The 23671-nt window shown below is 37.4% G+C and overlaps 1 protein-coding gene across 1 annotated transcript in view; it reads left to right on the forward strand.

The window, feature by feature from the left end:
- Positions 1 to 17663, forward strand: part of LOC127439591 (insulin receptor substrate 1-B-like) — a 35373-nt gene extending 17710 nt beyond the window's left edge. Inside the window, exon 3 of the mRNA XM_051695774.1 lies at positions 14259 to 17663. Coding sequence (XP_051551734.1) covers positions 14259 to 14266 — 8 coding nt within the window. The 3' untranslated portion in view covers positions 14267 to 17663. The remainder of the gene's footprint in view (positions 1 to 14258) is intronic.
- Positions 17664 to 23671: the final 6008 nt, after the last annotated feature.

The raw sequence follows: 23671 nt of genomic DNA on the forward strand, positions 1-23671 counted from the left end.
TTGTTTACATACAACCAGAAGCTCAACATTCAGTGAATAGCAACTTAAATTGTGGTCTGTTCCTCACACAAAGCTGTTGTATTGTTGTTGAATATTTGAAATATAGCGCACATTAACTACTTTTGTAGTAGGGTCTTTTTTTTTTTTTTTTTGGAAAGATTGACAGCTACAAGTACTATCCAACTCAATACACTGATTATTGAATGGAAAAGAGCACCTTGGACATTCTGCAAACTCTTTTTGTCTTCCACAGGAAAAAAAGCTCAAAAGTTCAGGATTCAAGCATGAGGGTGAGCAGATTTAATTTTTGGTTGAACTACCACTACCCCTTTAATGACTTGCTTTCCTTGCTTAATTCATTTCCAGTTATAAGTTATTATTTAGGGACACACAATGTAAATGCATATATGATTATTCATATTTTAAATGGATTAAAGTATTAAATTGTCCTAATAATTCATAGTAATGGGGAGATTTATTATTAGCAGATTATTAGTTATTTTTTAGGCCACAGTATGCTTGCAGTGGCTGTGATAATTCGAGTCCAGTCTTGGTTTTCCACTCTCTGGTTGTCCTGAAAGAGTAAAAGGACTCTGGGTGTGCTTTATACTTAATGAAGTTGTTTTTGAGTGTACTGTTAATATCCTTGACCTTTTGAAAGTTATATTCTGATGTTTGAGCCTTGTTTATACCAGTTCAATTTTCTATGACAGAAAGAAACTCAAACCTCTCATGTTTTTCTACTTCAAGTGAAAAGGTTTGATGCTTATTTTGGACTTTAGATTTTTCTTACGTCAAAGCAAGACTCATCCGTTTGGTTTCCTTAGTGATACTAATGAGAGTGTTGTTCTTTTTCTCCCCCCTGCTTGTTTTTTCTTTCTTTCTCAGTCTCTCTGCTTGTCAGCCAAAGATTTGGTTCCAATCCTTTCCTTTGCCTTTGACAGTATAACACACACACACACACACACACATACACACACACACTCATTAGGGTCGAGGTCAGCAAAGGTGTAAAATCTATAGTGACAGTCAGGGGGCCTCTCAACAAACCACCTGCTCCTCTTGCAGCTTACTATTCCCTTACCAGCCATTTAAATTAAATTAAATAAAATTACTATATTTTCTGCTATGGTTAAATTCAATTTAAAATATAATGTTTGTAATATTTCATATGAAACATTCATGTTAAAAGGTGCATCATCCAATGTAGTTAATTTGCAGTCTTGCTTCGAGATATCTTCATCTTCATGGAGCTCAGTCGGGCCATTTTTAATTTTTGGAGGGAATGAAAATGAGGCTTTTAGGGATACAAGTACTGTCTGTTCAAGGGTTTGTACTGTTGTTTAAATTGATTTTGATTGTTCTGCTGATGATACATTTCCAAAATAATTTCAGAAGATAGTCATGGCTGGTGCTAGAGGTGGGCTGTCGGGGCTTGAACCCTGAATGTTTTCAGTAAAGCCCTGTGTGTTTTTATAAGCTTGTAGTGATGATAAAAGGGTTGTTAAGGATTGAAGGGGTACCCAGTTTATTCACTGCACACACTGCAAAATACTGACTCAATTTTAACAGATCTAAGGCTGAGACAAAATTATTGGGACCTATTAGTTTTATTTATATTTAAAGAATTACTATATAAATAACACTTCACAGATGTAACATTTAAAATTGTATTATAGAGTGTATTATATTCCAGTGTTTCATCAAAGGTCTTGATGAATTTCATTCATATCAAAAGAGGTCTGGGCTGAGCCCCGAATATCCACACACTAGAACCACCCCTGATTTTTAGAAAACACAAGTTTGAGCTAGGACCTTTAAACAGCTTTGCACAATGCATGCCACTGAAGAGACTGTACTTCTATCTCTCACTGCCTTGTTTTCATTTTTGTCAAAAATATAGTGCTCCTCTGAATAAGAACTTTTGAATTCACCTTTTGAAATCTTAGTTAAATTTCAGTCTAGAGCCAGAAGCAATACTGATGAGACTGTAACAGGTCAGATGACAGCTCCACATTGTTGAGGGAGATGGACTGAGGAAAATGTGTTACTAATTATGTTAAGTAAACATCATCCTTATGTACACTATATACTGTATGTTCGTATTTGGGTTTGTCTGAGAGAGAGAATAGGTTTGTGTGTGTGAGTGTATGCAAAGGGATATGCGTGTGTGGGTAGATGCTTGTCTGCAGAGAGATTATGGTTAACTCAAGTGGGTGTACTGTGAGCCGAGCCAATTGATCTGTCTGCTGTTAACAAACCGTCCACACATGGAGATTTCTGGATCTCAACACACCACCACCAAATATGGGCCATGTCTCCATCCTCCGATTGGCATCGCCAGCAGGTGGGTGTGTCTTTAAGACCAAGCCTAAACAATCTAGAGGGGGTCCAATAGAATCTATGCAAAAGTTTGAAATGCATAAGATGCACCTTTGCATCTCTAAATGCAGACTTAACGTTTTTAAGAATCCTAGCCCACACTCCCTCCTCCAATAACAAGTTGAAGTCTTTCTCCCATACTCTCTTAAGAAAAAGCTCTGTCCCCCAAACTCTGAATTAGCAGGGAGTAATACACTGATGCCTCATGACCTTTTCCAAAAGCAGTAATCACCACTCCTAGAGTATCTGCTGCTTTAGGGGGGTGTGTGCTACACCAAAGACAGTACAAGGCAGGTGGCGCAGTTGTAAATACCTATAAAACTGAGATCTGGGGATCCCAAAATGCTGAAACAGATTTTCAAACAATCTCAACACTCCACTCTCATATAGATCACCGAGTGTAGTAACCCCCCTCCCAATCCACTCCGACCAGCAGAAAGGGGCTTACCGATACACAATCTTGGGTTCTGCCATATGCTCGAGGCAACATTTAAATAAATGTCTGATTTAAACATTCTGGACACTTTTGTCCATACCGAGTGTACATGCAAAATAACGGGGTGTGACTTAACTTCTCCGTTTAGTTTGATAGAGAGACTCTGCAATGGCGAAATAGGGGCAAGAATTTCCTGTTCAATACCAATCCAGGGAGGGGCTCTCTCAGGTGGAAGAGACCAATGAGCGAAATGTCTGAGACTGAACACATAGTAATAAAACAAAATCTTGGGTAGGCCTAGCCCACCTTTGCCAATCGGCCTATGTAACTTAATGAAATGCAATCTGGGATGCTTACCATTCCAAATGAAGGACTTTGCTATGCTATCAAACTGCTTGAAATAAGAGAGAGGGACATCTACAGGGAGAGACTTTAGCATGTAGTTACATTTTGGAATACAATTCATTTTAATAACATTAACCTTCCCAATCATTGATAAATGTAATGAAGCCCACCTGTCCACATCGCTCAAAAACCTTTTTATTAAAGGGTCAAAATTAACTCTAACTAAATCAGACAAATTTGCTGGGAATAAAATCCCCAAATACTTAATGCCCTGTTTGGGCCACTGGAAAGCCGTTACTGGACAGTACGCTGACAGAGCCAAAGCTTCAGATTTAGACCAATTGACTTTGTACCCTGAGAATTAATAATTCTGTGGAGGCAAGGCATAGATCTAGTAGGGTCAGAGACAAATAATAAAATATCATCTGCGTAAAGCAGAAGCTTATGCGCCAGGCCTCCCGCCATCACCCCTGGAAAATCATCCTCCTTTCTTATTGCAGCTGTTAATGGTTCCAGGGCAAGACAGAACAATAATGGGGAAAGAGGGCAACCCTGCCGGGTGCCCCTATCCAGAGTAAAATAATCTGAAATTAATACATTTGTTTGTACTGCTGCTACAGGATGTCTATAAAGTAACTTAATCTTAACCAATAAATGTACTCCCGAACCCATACATTACCAATATCTTAAAAAGATAATCCCATTCTACCATATCAAATGCCTTTTTGGTGTCAAGTGAGATGGCAGCGACTGGAGACTGATCATTCACCACTGACCACATGATATTGATGAAACGCCTAATGTTATCAGAAGAGCTGCGGCCCCACCTGATCTATATGTATAAGAGATGTCATAACTTTACTTAATCGGTTAGCCAAAATTTTTGACAACATTTTTACATCTAGCTGGATTAGGGAAATTGGACGGTAACACTTACACTCACTTTTTTTAAGAATCAGACTGATCCGGGCTTGTGTCATGGTTGGCGGAAGCTTTCCATTCTTTAATGATTCATTATAAACTTCCAACAAAATTGCAGCCAGTTCTGTAGCATAAGATCTAAAAAATTCAGCTGCAAAACCGTCTGGCCCTGGAGTCTTGCCTGTAGGCAAGGCCTTAATTACCTTGTCAAGCTCCTCCAAGGTTATCTCAGAATCAAGAGAATTTGTTGCTCAGTTGTCAATTTAGGGAGTTCTAATGGTTCCACAAATTTTCTAATACCTTCATCAGTAGACGAAGACGTGGAACCATAGAGATCAAGATAGAACTCTTTGAAAGCATTATTAATATCAATGGCTGAGGTAAATATTTCACCACCAGCAGATTTCTCTGAGGGAATGGTAGAAAAAGACTCTCTCTATTTTATATATCTGGCCAAAAGCTTCCCTGCTTTGTCCCCTGACTCAAAGTATGACTGTCTTGCCCTGAATAACCAAAACTCCACTTTCTGCGACAAAATAGTATTATATCTGTATTTCAAATGGGTCAATTATCTGAGGCCATTGGACGACATTCGGCGCTTCAGCTCTGCCCCGGCACTTTTAATATTCCCTTTCAACTCCACGAGTTCACGTGCTTTGGATTTTTTGGTGAATGAGCCATACTGTATGATCCGACCCCTAAGAACCGCCTTAAGTGCCTCCCAAATCACACCCACAGAGGATACTGAGGACCAGTTGGTCTCCATATAAACATTGATTTCAGTCTTTAACATTTGTTGGAAATCAGTATTTTGCAACAGGGATACATTAAAGCGGCAACTATATGATTTATTTTTCTCCGTATGTGGCAATATCTCTAAACTCACCAGGGCGTGATTTGAGACTAAGATGTTTCCAATTGAACAATCCACAACAGATGAAATGAGGGATTTAGATATATAAAAAAAAATCTATTCTAGAATAAATCTTATGAACTGATGAAAAAAATGTATAGTCCCTACCAGATGGGTTCAAAAGTCGCCAGATATCTGCAAGACCAAGATTTTTACACATCCTGTGAAGTGTCAGTGTTGCTCTAGGGGGCTTACACACTTTTGCTTCACTGTGATCAAGGACTGAGTCCATCAAAAGATTAAAGTCTCCTCCCAATATTATATCATGAAGGGGGCCAGCAGCTTGCAACATCCCTTCAAGATCTATAAAAAAGCCCTGATCATCAGCGTTAGGTGCATAAATATTAGCCATAATCAGACATTGCCCCTGAATTTCTCCTAAAACAACAATGACTTCCTAATTTATCTTTAATCTGTTTAAGACATTTGAATTGTAGATGTTTATTAATCAGTATAATGACTCCCCTACTCTTACTTGAGCCTGCACTAAAGAAAATATGTCCACCCCATATCTTCCCAAAGTTTTCAGCTTCCTGCAAGGAAAGATGTGTTTCTTGAAGAAACACCATATCATATTTCTTACGCTTAAGAAAAGAAATAACCCAACCCATTCACATTCCATGTGGAGAGAGATAACCTACTCATAATAACATTTGACATATTGATATAATAAATTTTTTGTTTTTTAAATGTGTGTCAAAAACAAGATTATACGGACCACATTCCCCATTAGTGCAACAATCAAACCCCGAACTTCCCCCCAAACAAAACAAACAGAAAAAAGAAAAATGTGCGCATTAACCCTGCGCACGATAGCGCCAACCGGCGTCAATCCCTCTAAACACAAAAAGTCCACGTACGCATGCGAGAACCCCCTCGACAACTTTGCCATCGGATTGCTCAAGTCCGGTGCTTCTATACAAATTTTGTGAGGCAAAATTACATAACATAAAATACTTTGTAAAATAGACCCCAGCCAACACGCAGAATAAACACACAAAAAAATGTAGATTCATTCACAGAACTGTCTTGAAGGTGTGTTCCTCCACAAAACAAACTCCAGCTGATATAAAGCCGTTTAGTTTCCTCGGACAGACAAACAAGTGTTTCAAGTGTTCAATGAACCAGCTGTTATGAGTGCAGCAGATGAAGTAATCATTCCAGTGTTCCATGAAAATACTCCACAAAAACAAACTCCAGCCAACAGGAAACATAAGCACAAAGAACGAACAGATTCATCCACAACACTGTCCCGAAGCAGTGTTATTCCACAAAACAAACTCCAGCCGCTATGCGGAACAAGCATGAAAAGAAACAAACAGGCATCCCGGTTCCTCCGATGATCAAGAGTCAAATTCACTTGGAGGCCGTGTAAAAATAAATAAATAAATAAATACACCATGACTTACTCAGCCCGTCAACTTTATAAAAGACGTCCTTTATGTGAGCATGTAGATATTTTGCGGTCATCCATAATGTCCATTCTCAATCTGACCGGGAACTTCAGTGTAAAAGCAATCTTCCTTCAATGCAAAAGTTTCTTGAAGGAAGTGTCATTTTACAAAACAAACTCCAGCCACTAGGTGGAGCCAACACAAAAAGAAACAAAAATGGCGCCCAGCTTCCTCAGTCCACTAATTTAAGAAACATCAAATGGCTTACTCACTCCACATTTTGGACATGTAAATACTTTGCTATCATCCCTGGTGTCTATTCTCATTTTGGCTGGGAACATCAGTGCAAAAGCGATCTTCCATTGATGTAAGAGTTTCTTACATTCCTTGAACCGATCGTGTTTCTCTCTTGTCGAATTCGCAAAGTCAGGGAACAAGAAAATATTGTGATCCTTCCAAGAAATTTTTCCTTTGCTCCTCACCTGGTGCAACACGAGATCTTTATCGGATGATCTCAGAAATTTGGCTAGAATTGATCAGGGCCTGTCTCCCTCAGCGGATCTTCGAGCCAGGACTCTGTGAGCTCGCTCGATTTCCAGTTTATTGCCTGTTATGTCGAGCAGACTCGGGAAGAGCTTGTCTAGGAATTTCACCATATCTCTGCCTTCTTCATGCTCAGGAATTCCAACAACTCGTATGTTATTTCTTCGGTTCATATTTTAGAAATATTCAAGTTTTCCAAAATGTATTCCAAGTCTGTTTTGGACGTGGGCGGATTAGCGGATAATTCCCTTTCCGATGATTCCAGATAATCGATTCGTTTCTCAACATCCGACACTCTTGAAACCAACTCAGAGAATTTTGTTTCCATTGCCGTAATCGATCGATGTAATAAAGCAAGATCCTCCAAGTCAGCAACAACCTTCATCAGCATCACCGAGATGTTGGACAGTTGACACTGGATTTCATCTCCCGACTTGCAGTCCAAATCGAGTTCCCAGCTCGCAGGCCAGTCAGAGGTTTCAGCTTGAGCACGTAAGTGTCTTTTAATGTCTCCAGAGTCTGAGGATTTTGACTTCTTTGCCATGTTTACCTCAAAGAGCAGGTATGTAACTGGGTGTATCGAATCTCACCGGATTATAACATGAAAATACTTAAAAAACTAGCAAAGTGCGCAGAGCTCGCAATCACACGTCTGGTTCTCGCATGGCATCACCTGTCCTCATCCTTTGCTGTTGCTGTTCTTTTTAACCTGGCACAGCATCTAAAAAAATGTGCCACTCCTGCACGAGATGGTCAAAAAACAGCAAGACATGGCACAACGGTCAAAGATGTCCATCTAACACATTTACATAGAAAATCAATTGAAAAACAGTGCAGACGGATTTAAAACACATGTTCAGTGTGAATGGTCCTACGTTTTCGCAAGCCATACTGCCATAGTGTGAGAACTGTTAATTTGGGTCAATGATGGGTCAAAGTGACTCACAAATCAGTCTGAATAAATCATTAGCATATTGATCTGATTTGCCTGAAAAGGTCATGGAAAAGTCATTTAATTTCATTACTCAAAAAGGGTGGGAACCCTGACACACGTACAGTGGCATACTGCAAATATATATGCCACCCCTTCCTGTGAACCATGCAATAGGCCCTGCCCCGTAATGACATCACAAATAAATATTTGTGTCTAGGGTGTGTTATTTTGAGAATTTAGATTCATTTTGCCTTTTCTGTGCTGGGGATTTAAATTTCGAAGTAATTATGTAAACATTTGATTGTGATGTAAATTAAAACGAAACGATGCTGTAGCAAAGATCACAGAATTGAGTTCTATTATAAAATCTTTCTTTGCCTCAGAGAAAATCTGTTTGTCTACAGTGTCTTTACACTGCCGAACTATGTCTTGTTTTCTGTCTGCTGTGCATTAGAATCAACATTAGAAAGTGATACATTGTTTTTGCGAATGCTGTTTAAATCCATTAGGCTGCCTCTGCGTGGCATAAATAGTCTGTTAATGCACCGTATATAGGCTGCTTAGATGCGGCTTCTTTGCAGAGTTAAAACCACCTTAGACAGGCAAATCTAACTATCTTATAGTTGCAGCATGAACTTTTTTTTTAAAGCCACACGCTGCTTGGCAAGCACTCTCTCACAGATCTATACAACATTTTCTTTCACAATTTTATTTTCATACACCTCCCAAAGCACATACACAGAGCCAAACACATAGACACAGCTCTTGGCACTTTCTTTCCAGAATCACATACACACAGATCTCTCCCTTCCTCTGTCTCTTTGTCTTTCTTTCTCTGTCACTTCCAGAGGTGGGTAGTAACACGCTACATTTACTCCATTACATTTACTTGAGTAACTTTTTGGGAAAATGTTACTTTTAGAGTAGGTTTAAAAGTGGGTACTTTTTACTCTCACTCAAGTACATTTCTAATTAAATTTTTGTACTTTTACTTCATTACAGTGGGCGGCATTCCTGTCATTATATTACTGGGTTTAATATTAATTAATGTGTAATTTATTGAGAAATTATTGAATGGGACTTTTATGACAGTGGAAGTTCACACAGCTGCGTGCACTGACACAGACTGTCACTCAAGTCAAGTTCATCACTGCTGCAGCATCGTGCTCTTCTAACTAAGTGAAACACTTTCTTCGCTCTGCACAGTAAAAAAAAGAATAGTTTTGTCATACAGTGCCTTCATTTAACATGAAGACAAGTGGATAATAAAATTGCAGCTCCAACTTAAGGCAGCACGCTGAGGTAAGTTTTGGATCTAATGATAATATGGGCTTTCCTGTGACATGGTGATGGTCATTTTCAGGGTGAATCTGTAAATATGGGCTCTTGTGACATCAGTTTTTAAGCGTAAATTTTTAAATCTGCTGCAATATATCAGTTTTGTCCCGCATCCCGCATGTCATAAGCAGTATATACGCATTAAACCTGTGCCCTCACAGGTGTACTGGAAACTATCGCAGCTACTTCGGGCTGATTAATTGTATAAATCCATGTAAACATCCACGTTAAGTGTAAATGCCTTTTGCTCTGCCGATCGCATTACTGACAACTGGAGCGTGAACAGACAGCATTCTGCGTGTGGTGCCCTACGAAGGCTGCGTACTCTGCATTTAGGGAGTGGCGGTACTGCTGTACAGAACTAATTATCTAAATTCTTTCGACACTGAAAATTGTAACTACACTGAACTAACAACTAAAAGCTATGAAATAGCAAAAGTAGGCATTAATAAAACATGATCTTTCTTTGGTTAATATTTCCCTGTGGGACATTGTTTACGTTCTCACTGTAATAATTACTAGAAAGGTTTCCAAACCTCTCTGCTTACTGACAAATTCATCCAGATCTGACAAGAGCCCTTAAAGGGATTGTTCACCCAGAAATGAAAATTATCTTATAATTTACTCACCCTTATGCCATTTCAGACGTATATGACTTCCTTTCTTCTACAGAACACAAATTAAGATTTTTAGAAGAATTTCTCAGCTCTTTTGGTCCATACAATGCAAGTGAATGGGTGCCAACATTTTAAAGCTAAAAGATATCACTAAGTCACCATAAAAGTAATCCATAAGACTCCAGTGGTTAAATTCATATCTTCAGAAGTGATGTGATAGGTGTGGATGAGAAACAGATCACTTTCACATTCTTCTTCTTGTGTATTTGGTGATTCACATTCTTCTCTGCATATCACCTCCTGCTGGGCTGGGAGAAGAACTTCTAGCAAAAAATGATTTAAATATTGATCTGTTTCTCACCCACACCTATCATATTACTTCTGAAGATATGGATTTAACCACTGGAGTAGTATGGATTACTTTTATGGTGCCTGCATTTGCTTTTTGGAGCATAGAAATGTTGGCACCCATTCACTTGCATTATACTGACCTACAGAGCTGAAATATTCTTCTAAAAACTTAATTTGTGTTCTGCAAATGAAAGGAAGTCATACACATCTGGGATGGCATAAAGGTGAGAAAATGATGAGAGAATTTTCATTTTTGGGTGAACTACCCCTTTGAAGTGATAGCTCAGCCATAATTTAATATTCTGTCATCATTTTCCTACCCTCATTATGTTCCAAACACATGTGACCTTCTGTATTCTGTGGAACACAAAAGATGTTAGACAGAATGTTAGGGACTGACAGTCTCATTCACTTTCGAAATATATATATATAAAAAAACATATTCACTGAAAGTAAATGTTGACCAAGGCTAACATTCTGTCTAAAATCTCCTTATTGTGTTGCATGGAAGAAAAAAAGTCATAGGGGTTTGGAACAACGTGATGGAGAATGATGACATAATTTCCATTAATAATAATAATAATCATCATAATAATAATTCTGTAATACATGTTAAATGTATATTATGTAATGGAATATAGAGGAGTTAATGTCCATTATGTCATTTGTGAAAGTAACGAGTTACTACATGAGTACTCTTTTAATTGGATACTTTCTTACTCGTACTCAAGTAATTATTTAAGTTAGCACTTTTACGTCTACTTGAGTAATTTTTTTTTCTTTAAGTAATTGTACTTTTATTGAGTACAGTTTTCGGCTACTCTACCTGCTTCTGGTCACTTCATAGTGATGTTTGTCTGTTAGAGAGAAGAGGACAGAATGACAGACTGATGATCAGTTGTGGAGTGATTCCACCTGTGCACCTATGAGGATAGATAGATGGGAGGGTGGATGTTTCTTTCTTTCTTTGGAGACTGAGTGAAATGGTGTTGTACTCTGTGTGTATGTTTGTATACAGAAAGTATGTATTTCATAGATTCTGTTGTAGGGCTCTATTTAAGTGACTGCGCTATGCGCAACAACCATGCGCTACATCTTATCCAATGTTCATGAGAGCACAAATTCTAAGCGCAATTTTTTTCACAAACGGCATGGGTGGGCATGTTTGCGCTATCTGTGGGTGTATGCACGCAAACTGTGAGTGTATTTTATATTCATGAAGTGCCGCAAAGCTCAGTTTGCTATTTTCCTGAGAAATTTCACCAGCAGGTTGTAGTAAAGTCCATGTCCAAACTATGAAAATTTCCAGTAGTGGAACATCCAATTATGTCCTTGACAATCACTGTTGTAGCCGTTTCAATTATTATTACTATGTTTAGGCTATTTTTACAATTGCATTTATGATCTAATTTATTTCAGTTTTTTTTTTTCCACCTGTTGTTTTAGTGATTTTGTTTTAGTCACTGCAAAATGGGCCAGGGGAAGAAGTTGGAGAGGGTGAAATATTTGGATGTGGGGAGATGGTTATATATATGATTGTTTGACTACTTCATTATTTTGATTATATTTTTGAGTAATTTGAATTACAAATATTTTGTACTACATTTTTTTCATGTTTCAATAAACAAATTTACATTTTTAAAGTGAAATCGACTGGTAGAAGTGAAGTGCGTGCAAAAATCCACAGCCTAATCAGGAAGGCTGATACAATCACTGTTAATTCTAGTCATAATTTGGTTCAAACACATGGTTCAAACTGTGTTTAGATTCCCTTATAGTCTTTAGCAGTATTTCATTATATTTACACTTATCAAGCTCAATAGTTCAACTCAGTTATGGGAAATAAAAATCATTCATATACATTTTTCACAGGAAAAAAAAAAAAAAAAGCTTTTGGCTCAAAGACAACTGTTATTATTGACTGTAAATAATGTGGTGTGGTGCAGTGTTATTTGCAAGTTAAGGCTGTTATTAGCCATTAGCTTTTTGCATCCCAAAACATTTTGAATGGAACAGGGTAGGTTTTGAATAAGTAATACCATATGTTATTAGTATTTTTAGGTTACAAACTGGTAATTACAAAGGTATTATGCTATAAATGTGGTTTATGAGGACATTTCTAGTGTCCCCATAATTCAAATCGCTTAAAAAACATACTAAACGATGTTTTATTGAAAATGTAAAAATGCAGAAAGTTTTTTGTGAGGGTTAGGTTTAGGGGTAGGGTTAAGGTTAGGGTTAGGGGATAGAATCTATAGTTCGTACAGTATAAAAATCATTATGTCTATGGAGAGTCCTCATAATGATAGCTGCACCAGCGTGTGTGTGTGTGTGAAGTGCTTCTGACTAGAGTGACGGCTGTTCACACTCTGCGCTGCATCTTTGACTGTGACTCCGTCTGGCCTTTTTGTGCATATAGACAGACATGTGTGAGCGGGCACCAGGAATATGACAGCAGGTTTGTGTACTGAAAATGCACACATAGCCAAACTGCCAATAAAATGGACAGAAATAGAATACTTTGAAGTTTCTTAAACATGTCTGTGAGTGTAGTGAAGAAAATGAAAAAAAAAAAAGGTTCTAAACAGACATGTGAAGATCCCATGGGACCTGTTCGATGATCCTTTTGTGCTGGCAAAACAGAGAGAAAGAAAAACAGAGAGGAAGAATAGAGACTCTTGGCTAAACAGAAAAAAAAATGACTGATGATGAGTTTCAAATTACGCTATTATCATTAATGTCTGTTTAGTTTTCTTTTTATATTTTGCTAACGCGTTCCTCTGAGTGTGTGCATATCTGAATCTTCTCCTGCCGTCTACTCTCTGTAGACTAAACTGAAAGTGGCTTGGTGCCTCTGTGACTATGTTATCCTGTGGTATGCTGTTTGTAATAAAAATACGACTAAGAGTATGAAACTGTGAGCATACGTTATAGCATGCAGTATGCTGTCACCAATGTCCTCCAACGACGAGACACCTCAACTCTGAAGGCAATGCTGAAGGCAAATCTGTAGACTCTGTATCATTACATTATGTAATTTTGTGTTGTTTCCTTGAGCTTGTTAACATATCAGTTGTGATATCAGAGAAAAAAACTAAAGCAAAGCACAAATGCAAAAGTTATGGTACAAATAATCTACGCAAACATGATTAAAAAACAAAACAAATAAAACTTTCTGGCAGTCTGGTTACTGCAGTGCCACTCCACTTCAGCCTCATTGGTTATTCGCTATTTTTAATATTTTTTGTCTATTTTTTTAACCATAATTTTTCCTGTCTTCTCAGTTTTCAAGTGACTCAGGTCAAAGGTGTGAAATATGTCAATGTCATCTGTAATGCCATTATGGGCTCTTGAAGGGATAGATCACCCAAAATGAAAATAGTTTTCATTATTTACTCAGTTGTAAGACTTTCTTTCTTCTGTGGCACACAAAAGATATGACACTGATATGAAAATAAATTACTATGAAAATGACTCATGCCTCAGTTACCATTTACTTTCATTGTATAGAAAAAGATGCTATGTAATTGAATACTGACTGAGGCCAAGAACTCCTTTTGTGTTCCATGGAAACCATTTGAGGGTGAGTAAATGATGACAGAATTGTCATTTTTGGGTGGACTATCCCTTTAAGGAGCAGCATTTTTGCTCATACAATGCTGACAAAATGACCTTATTATGGACTACTTGCACAACTGCTTCCGCGTTCTGCTTAGTGCGGCTCAGGTGTGTCTGGTGTTTTGCCAAAATCAGCTCCATGCTAGATTATTACTCCCCTCTACCTGATTGGTCCCTATCTCTATTCCCAACCCTACACCCATCCCTTTCCTAACCACAGTAAGGAGTCATTGGTCCCTACCCCTAAAGACCAGCCCTACACCTTACCATAACCATACTAGGGAGTCAATGTTATGTGCTCCTAAATGCAGAGATTTATTCATAGGAAGGCAGACACTGTAACAAATATAACCAAAAACTTGTGAGCCAGATTATTTAAGGTTTGATTATTTATTATTTAATCCCATCGGGATTGTTTTAAGGATACCTAATCAAGTATCTCTCTGTTTTTTCTATTTTTTTGCAGATTGTTAATGTTTCCACATTCAAAAACAAGATGGAGAAGCAGTCAACGCTTGTCCAACCTGCGTGAGTGTTTGTATGTGTTCACCTGATGTGTTGTGAAAAATGGTGTGATTGCCCAAATCCCTCAGCAGTGGACACTTAACTGCCCTGGCCTCACATCAACATTTACTCTCATTAGTTTCCATTGATTTAATCAAAATAACATTTGTGCCAAAAGACTATAGGTCATGTCCAGCAGAGAACACAATGACGGACAGATCTTTCTGCCAGTCATGAAGAGCCAATGCGACTCTGACTGCCAACATGGAGCCAAAGGAGCCAATGATATTCCTTTTTTCCTCTACCACAAACTTTAAAGTATTGTAAAAAAGATGTTAAATAGTTTAAAGATAGATGAAAAATAAACATCAGACATAATATTATTGAGAATCTATCTATCTATCTATCTATACAGTATATATATATATATACAACTTATTTTGAAAAAGTGCCTCATTTTTATTGTAGCCATTTTTACATAGGTCTTGATGTGCTCTGTAAAAGAAAACTACTTGGTTCTTTGTCTTGCTTTGCCCATTCCTTTGTGTTGCTAAGCGTAAGGTATCCTGAACAAAGTCAAAAGGCAGATTGGAGAGAGGGAGAGAGAGAGAGAGAGAGAGAGAGAGAGAGAAGAAAGACTATTAGTTATGAGGAATAGCTTTATTTGCTATGGTTTCTGTAATCAGATTGTCTTACTGTACTGTATTAGGATGTATTAGTGTGTGTGTGTGTGTGTGTGTGTGTGTGTGTGTGTGTGTGTGTGTGTGTGTGTGTGTGTGTGTGTGTGTGTGGAGAGTGTGTGAGTGGGCGGGTTTGGGAGGACAATTTTTTAGGTTACAAACTGGTAATTACAAGGGTATTATACTATAAATGTGGCTTATGAGGACATTTCTCATTTCCCATAATTCAAATCACTTAAAAAACATACTAAACAATGTTTTTTTTGAAAATGTAAAAATGTTAAAAAAAAATTGTGAGGGCTAGGTTTAGGGATAGGAGATAGAACAGTTCGTACAGTATAAAAATCATTATGTCGATGCAAAGTCCTCATAAGGATAGCCGCACCAACGTGTGTGTGTGTGTGTGTGTGTGTGTGTGTGTGTATATAATTGTGTGATTTCAGTCGTCAAAGCCTCAGCCATGCTGTGCCTCAGTTCAGTTAAAGAGAGCTGGACTCACACACACACACACACACACACACACACACACACACACACAGAGAGAGAGAGAGAGAGAGAGAGAGAGAGAGAGAGAGAGAGAATATGATCAAAACTGATAGCATATACTATATTTTTATTAAACACTATTGGTAAATGGATCTACTCAATGCACATGTACACACATATTTATATAAAACTACATACACAGTGAGTGAGTGAGAGAGAGAGAGAGAGAGAGAGAGAGAGAGAATAGTCCATGTCCTTAGTCGTATATCCAGGGTAGTAATATTGTGTTATTTGCCATCCCCAGTTTACTTCAGCCTCTCACACACACATTTAGAATTAAAGCTGTGCCTCCCTCAAATGCAACTACGGTTCATATATCAGCAGACTGACCTACAGCCTACTCTATAAATTAAACACACCCACACCTGGCTAGACAGCAGATATCTTTCATCAAATTTCTTTCTGTCTGATCTGTTGATGTTGTTACTCTGACTGGTATGTACTATTTACACTTCAGCTTACTGAGTTTTACACAGACACTCACACTTACACACACTAACTCACCCTGTTATAGTGAATGTGCTCTTTGTATTTTCAGCATTTGATTATTGTTTTGTTATTGCAATTTAAAGATGAGTTACAAGGGAACAGGGTCTTTTTATGCCATCTAGACAGTGGTGCCTGTCTCTTCATATTGCTGAAACGTAGCACGGCTGATCGTTTTTTAAAAATATATTTTAAAATATATTTTTAAGCAGCTGTTTTGACTTTTACCATTCACATTGATGGCTTCTGCAATTTTCCAAATAATCTAGTTTAATTTTGTGTTGTGTAACTTGCAAAAATAATGTGTAGAAATTATCCTGTTTTAGTGCCAAATCCTAAATCACACACTAGTTGTGCACTGAAGAATGAGTAAACATTTCAGCTTTTTAATACCAGATTTTTAGTAACAGATATTTTTCTCTTTTGCCTGCACAATCTGCGTATTTTCTATCACTCATATGCATTGTATATTTCACATAGTTAATCAGCTGCCTTCAGTTAACAGGAATCAACATTATGAAGCCTTATAGAATTAAATGAATGCCTTTTCTATCATGTAAAAATAAGAGCCTCCTTGATCATAGGTTATGCATATTACCTGTTCTTTAATGTGTAATACATGCAACATAATGCAGTGTTTAAAAGTGTTTAATAAAGGTGACATTTGGCTTTCACAGTGTTTATAAATATCTTCATTATCCACATTACTTATATACAGTACAGTGGTTATCAGTGATTATTACAGATTACACATACACCTCCCAGTCAAATAATTACAATTGTCCACATACCTCAAAATCTCTATTTTGGATTACAATTAACAAAACAACAACAGGTGGTGATTATGATGGTGTAATGTAGGGTGGGCTTAATCATGTCCCCTTAAGAGAATGAACCTAAGTGTTTGTTTTTCATCCTGAACTGGACATATGCCTTTTTAAATTCACCTCATGGGAAGATCATGACAAAAATAAACACATCATCTTAAAAATGAACTGTGTTTTTGCGTGTGTGCGCGTGTCTGTTAGTCTGTCTCTGTAAAGCGCTTTTGGTTATTCTGTTTTATTCTATGTCTTTACTAAATTTCGATTGCCTTATTATCTTTATTAGCTCTTATTTAATACACAGCAGCTGTAAAAAAGATGCTTTTTATTCTAGAGTAATGGGATTTTTTTTCCAGATTGAGGATTTTATAATCTGGTGTCTGGTTTGGTGTAGATAATTGTATGTACCCGGACTTACTTTGCAGAAAACATTAACATAGTATTAAGTGATGTAGAAATACAGCCAAGGTAATCAAGACAAAAAAAAAAAAAAGAAAGAAATCCTTGTCTCACAGTACCTACTGCTGGGAAAAAAGGGTCTGATATGCACAATCACGGGTCTGTGTAAAGTTACTAAACTGATCTGTTCTTCTGTATATCTAATGCTATGAAAAATGCAATGACAATGGTTTATAAAGGGGTTTAATATGAGAGCTATTTGGCTGTGAGCTGCCGTACAGTTCTGTGAATAAGGGGAAATGTTGGGCTCGGGTGGGCAGGGGAGACTGTATGGTATGGATATAGTAGAAATGTCTGTTAAATTCAGAAATTCCTTAATGATTATTGCCTGTGATTAAGACAATGTCACTCCAATTTATGGAAAAAAAAGATAAAAAAGAATGAGAGACTGAAACAAGTGTCTTGTGTCTTTTTTCAACATTGCCATCAGCTGAAAAGATGTATACATTTTCTCACATGTACGGAATCACCTACACGGTGGGGGCACACCAACAGTCCCCATAAGGAAAACAGCTTAATAAACACAATAAATAATGTTTTAATGAAGATGCAACAATGCAGAAAGCTTTGTGGTAGGGTTAGGGTTTTCATTAGCTCAGTATATAAACAATAATCAATAGAAAGTCATCACCATGAAGATTTGGCTATACTTGTGAGGGCCAAATTTTTTGAAAATACAGTGAAATACGAAGAAACCCGACTACTGAGGACATTGTAGGAGGTCCTCACTAGTAAGAAAAAAAAGAAGAAAAGGAAAAAAGCTTATAAATCTGCCAAATTGTGCTTTCCTTTAAATCTACTGATATTAACAGGTTTATGTGAGGATTTAGGGGTAGGGTTGGGGTATAGAAAACATCATCACCTCCATATCAGAAGCACTGCATTTGTCAGATGTCCTCACCTGCTTGTGCATGTGTTTGTGTGACTGACGTCTAGACAGACACCCACCGCCTTAAAAATGACTTCCAAGGATAAGCCACCTGCCAAGCCTCATGAAAACAACAGATATGAGTGTGAACCTGATTGCGTCTGCTTGTATCTTACAGCCAGGTCCCCACTCCCGAGACTCCAAAGCAGCCATTAGCCTAGCTCTGTAGGTACATACAATGCAAGTGAATGGTGACCAAAACTTTTGAAGCGCCAAAAAGCACATGAAGGCAGCATAAAACTCCTGTGATTTAATTAATGTCTTCAGAAGTGATATGATAGGAGTGGGTGAGAAACAGATCAATATTTCTTTCTTTTCTTTTCTTTTATTTTTTTACTATAAATCTTCTTAAAAAAATAACAAATAATAATAATTATGCATATTCACAAGAGTTCTTCTTATGTTTTTTTTTTTTTTTTTTTTTGCTGATTTACATTATTCATGCATATCACCACCTACTTGGGCTGTTGTGCACATGACTGATTTATTATTTTCCCTTATTTTATCCCTCCATTTTTTCTCCTCCCTGTCCAGTAGGTGGCGATACCCACAAAAAATGTGAATCGCTAAAAAGCAGAAGAAGAAGAACTCGGTACTCTCGTGAATGCGCATGTAGGAGGGCTGGTGAAAGTGTAGATTTATATTAAAAAAGGACTTAAATATTGACCTGTTTCTCACCCACACCTATCATATTGCTTCTGTAGACATGGATTTTACCACTGGAGTTGTATGGATTATTTTAATGCTGCCTTAATTTGCTTTTTGGAGCTTCAAAGTTCTGGTCACCATTCACTTACATTGTATGGACCTACAGAGCTGAAATATTCTTCTAAAAATCTGCATTTGTGTTCTGCATAAGAAAGAAAGACATACACATCTGGGATGGCATGAGGGTGAGTAAATTATGAGAGAATGTACAATTGTGGGTGAACTATCCCTTTAAGCTGTTTTTAGACTTCTGTGATATTTTCGATACACATTTGCTTCTCTACAGCCTTTACAATATGAGCATTATGATGCATCATATATTAACATCATTTTGACGCTGTATACCATAGATATTATTATCATGCAAAAGAGGCTGTGTGTTCTCAGAAAGTAATTGGAAATATTTAATAATATTATTTAGTATGTCACGAGTAGGCCTACATCAGTGAGATCAGAGCGCCACCTTGTGAACAAAAGGAGATTCTTCACAGGTTTTTTGAGGGTCCTGAGGACCACGTCCATCATCGGAAGTGGACCACACTAGTAATTTACAGATACAATTTAGTTTTGATGCACAGTTGATACTATTGTATAAACTTATTGTGTCGTAGATTGTAGAGATACTTTTGGTTTCGCATTCTGTCTGTCCAACCAGTTCAGGTGACACGACTTTAACAATTAACACTCGTCTAAGTTGTAAACGGAAAGTTGAGGAAAATCAAGTAAAGAGAATTGTCATTGCAACATTGCAAGTAGCTAATTTGAATGCAAACATGTAAACAATAATTTTATTTATTTTTAATTTTTTTTAAGAAAGATGGTGTTACTGTTTTCATGGGCGTGGCAATTAAGCGGGGACTTTTAAAAATGCGGAGCACAAATTGTGCTAATTTAGTCTCATCTTCCGAAATTAACTTAATTATGGGGCAATTTTTGCCCTCTGGATTTAAGTTTTAGGGGTGTTTTCTACCTTTCTACTATGTCACCCTTTTATGTAATACTTGAATTCAATTAATTTATTAATATAAATTCCAAATTAATTCGGTAAGGTTGTTACTTATAGATTTAAATCAAGGTTGTTACTTATGAATTTATATCAGCATAAAGTCATATTATGTGATTTAGGCTATATGCTTGAATAATATTAGAAAAAATATCAGATGTTTAGAGGGAATTCATAATGGGGCATTTTTTTTTTTTTTTTTTTTTTTTTTTTGTAAGTGTGCTCTGAACAGTAGATTTTATGTAGTCTCACTGACTTTACTACCTGTCAAATAACAGTATTTTGCTATCTATTAAATTAAATTTACAATTTGAAATTATACTTGAAAGTATAAAGTGCTATACTTTTAAACATAACACTTCTAAACAGTTATAAACAGAACAGATGTATAGTGCAGTTCACCCAGGGCCGGAGTGGCAGTCGGGAAGATCGGGAGCATTCCCCGGTCAAAAATTGGGTCGGTTAGGTCCGCATGTTGATTGACAAACTTTCATCATATGTCGCATAACAACTGCCAACAGTCCGTAACATCCGGTATTTAAAGGATCAGAATTGCGTTCCGTATTATAGCGGACGCAGTCTGTATTTTATCGTCTCACACCCAAACAAATGAGAGAGTAGCCTGTGAGAGACGAAACTGATGTGCTTCACTTGACAGCGCGAGAAGGATCACGGAAGATCCATCGAGCACAGATAGGCTACTAATAGCTGAATGGATGAACGTGCCTCAGGTACAAGATCATCACAAGTTTAATACTGACTGCAGTCTCACAATCTCAATCAATTAATCTCTGAAATCCTCCTCCCTAGCAGTGCAGAATGATAATAGCAAAATTATTTTTTGTCACAAAATAACAGAATACTTAAAAGTAAATGAATACAGATGCAACAGCACGACACGGTACGAAAACAATGGGACTTTACAGCTATCAAAAGATTAAACTCAATGAAACAAACTGCACAGAGTGCCTTCAATGCGATAAAACCCTCTTAAAGAGACAGTATCCATTTTGCCTTTGTCCTGAACATTTACATTCCAAGTAAAAGAAAAGTACAAATGTGTTATTTTTAGTCTTTTATTTCACTCTTATCATTGTAAAATGGCACGCTTTTGAATGGCATGTAAAAATTTAAAACAATCACTCAACTTTAATTGTTTCACTGGATCTGTTGCTATTTTAATTATCTAAAATACAAAGCACTGACCATTTAAAGTGTGAGCCTGTACATCTTGAAAGAGTTATAAACATGTACAGCTCTGTAGTGTTATTATGTGCCTAGATAGTCTTTAAAATAAACTTAGTTTACCCACAAATGAAATTTCTCTCATCATTTACTCACCCTCATGCCATCCCAGATGTGTATGACTTTCTGTCTTCTGCTGAACACAAATGAAGCTTTTTAGAAGAATTTCTCAGTTCTGTTGGTCCTTTCAATGCAAGTGAATGGTGATCAGAAATCACATAAATGCATAAAGGTAATCCATACAACTCCAGTGGTTTAATCTATGTCTTCAGAAGCGATATGATAGGTGTGGGTGAGAAACAGATCAATATTTACAGGTGCATCTCAATAAATTAGAATGTCGTGGAAAAGTTCATTTATTTCAGTAATTCAACTCAAATTGTGAAACTCGTGTATTAAATAAATTCAGTGCACACAGACTGAAGTAGTTTAAGTCTTTGGTTCTTTTAATTGTGATGATTTTGGCTCACATTTAACAAAAACCCACCAATTCACTATCTCAAAAAATTAGAATATGGTGACATGCCAATCAGCTAATCAACTCAAAACCCCTGCAAAGGTTTCCTGAGCCTTCAAAATGGTCTCTCAGTTTGGTTCACTAGGCTACACAATCATGGGGAAGACTGCTGATCTGACAGTTGTCCAGAAGACAATCATTGACACCCTTCACAAGGAGGGTAAGCCACAAACATTCATTGCCAAAGAAGCTGGCTGTTCACAGAGTGCTGTATCCAAGCATGTTAACAGAAAGTTGAGTGGAAGGAAAAGGTGTGGAAGAAAAAGATGCACAACCAACCGAGAGAACCGCAGCCTTATGATTGTCAAGCAAAATCGATTCAAGAATTTGGGTGAACTTCACAAGGAATGGACTGAGGCTGGGGTCAAGGCATCAAGAGCCACCACACACAGACATGTCAAGGAATTTTTACAGTTGTCGTATTCCTCTTGTTAAGCCACTCCTGAACCACAGACAACGTCAGAGGCGTCTTACCTGGGCTAAGGAGAAGAAGAACTGGACTGTTGCCCAGTTGTCCAAAGTCCTCTTTTCAGATGAGAGCAAGTTTTGTATTTCATTTGGAAACCAAGGTCCTAGAGTCTGGAGGAAGGGTGGAGAAGCTCATAGCCCAAGTTGCTTGAAGTCCATTGTTAAGTTTCCACAGTCTGTGATGATTTGGGGTGCAATGTCATCTGCTGGTGTTGGTCCATTGTGTTTTTTGAAAACCAAAGTCACTGCACCCGTTTACCAAGAAATTTTGGAGCACTTCATGCTTCCTTCTGCTGACCAGCTTTTTAAAGATGCTGATTTCATTTTCCAGCAGGATTTGGCACCTGCCCACACTGCCAAAAGCACCAAAAGTTGGTTAAATGACCATGGTGTTGGTGTGCTTGACTGGCCAGCAAACTCACCAGACCTGAACCTCATAGAGAATCTATGGGGTATTGTCAAGAGGAAAATGAGAAACAAGAGACCAAAAAATGCAGATGAGCTGAAGGCCACTGTCAAAGAAACCTGGGCTTCCATACCACCTCAGCAGTGCCACAAACTGATCACCTCCATGCCACGCCGAATTGAGGCAGTAATTAAAGCAATAGGAGCCCCTACCAAGTATTGAGTACATATACAGTAAATGAACATACTTTCCAGAAGGCCAACAATTCACTAAAAATGTTTTTTTTATTGGTCTTATGATGTATTCTAATTTGTTGAGATAGTGAATTGGTGGGTTTTTGTTAAATGTGAGCCAAAATCATCACAATTAAAAGAACCAAAGACTTAAACTACTTCAGTCTGTGTGCACTGAATTTATTTAATACACGAGTTTCACAATTTTAGTTGAATTACTGAAATAAATTAACTTTTCCACGACATTCTAATTTATTGAGATGCACCTGTAAGTTTTTTTATTTACTATAAATTCTCCTCCCTGCCCAGTAGGCTTATGAAAGTGAAAGTGGAGATTTATAGTAAAAAATGACTTAATTATTGATCTGTTTATCACCGCTTCTCATTTACTTGCACTGAATGGACCAACAGTTCTTCTAAACATCTTCATTCATGTTCTGCAAAAGAAAGTCATACACATCTGGGATGGCATGAGGGTGAGGAAATGATCAAATATCCCTTTAACATTCACTTATTTTTACAACACATACAATGATGTCTTATGACAAAGTGAAAATCTTAGTGAATGCCGTATGTGGTATAATGACATGGAGAGCTTAAATAATTTTCAAGTAATTACATATATTGCATATTTTTGCTGTGATCTTGTTTTATTGTTATCATCTTCACCTCCAACCTCCCTTTTGGGTGTGGGCTGACTTGGACATGACATCCCGGGCTGAATATGAATCCCACTCCGGCCCTGAGTTCACCTCTATCATTTGCTTTTTGCCCTACAGTGAAATATTCCATCAAAGCACCAGAAAGTGTGAAACACATCGCTGAGGCATTCAAGAAAAACCTTAAAAAGAAGTTGCGTTTATATTAAAAGG

The sequence above is a fragment of the Myxocyprinus asiaticus genome, chromosome 4 (genome assembly GCF_019703515.2).
Source record: "Myxocyprinus asiaticus isolate MX2 ecotype Aquarium Trade chromosome 4, UBuf_Myxa_2, whole genome shotgun sequence".
In the NCBI taxonomy this organism is placed as follows: domain Eukaryota; kingdom Metazoa; phylum Chordata; class Actinopteri; order Cypriniformes; family Catostomidae; genus Myxocyprinus; species Myxocyprinus asiaticus.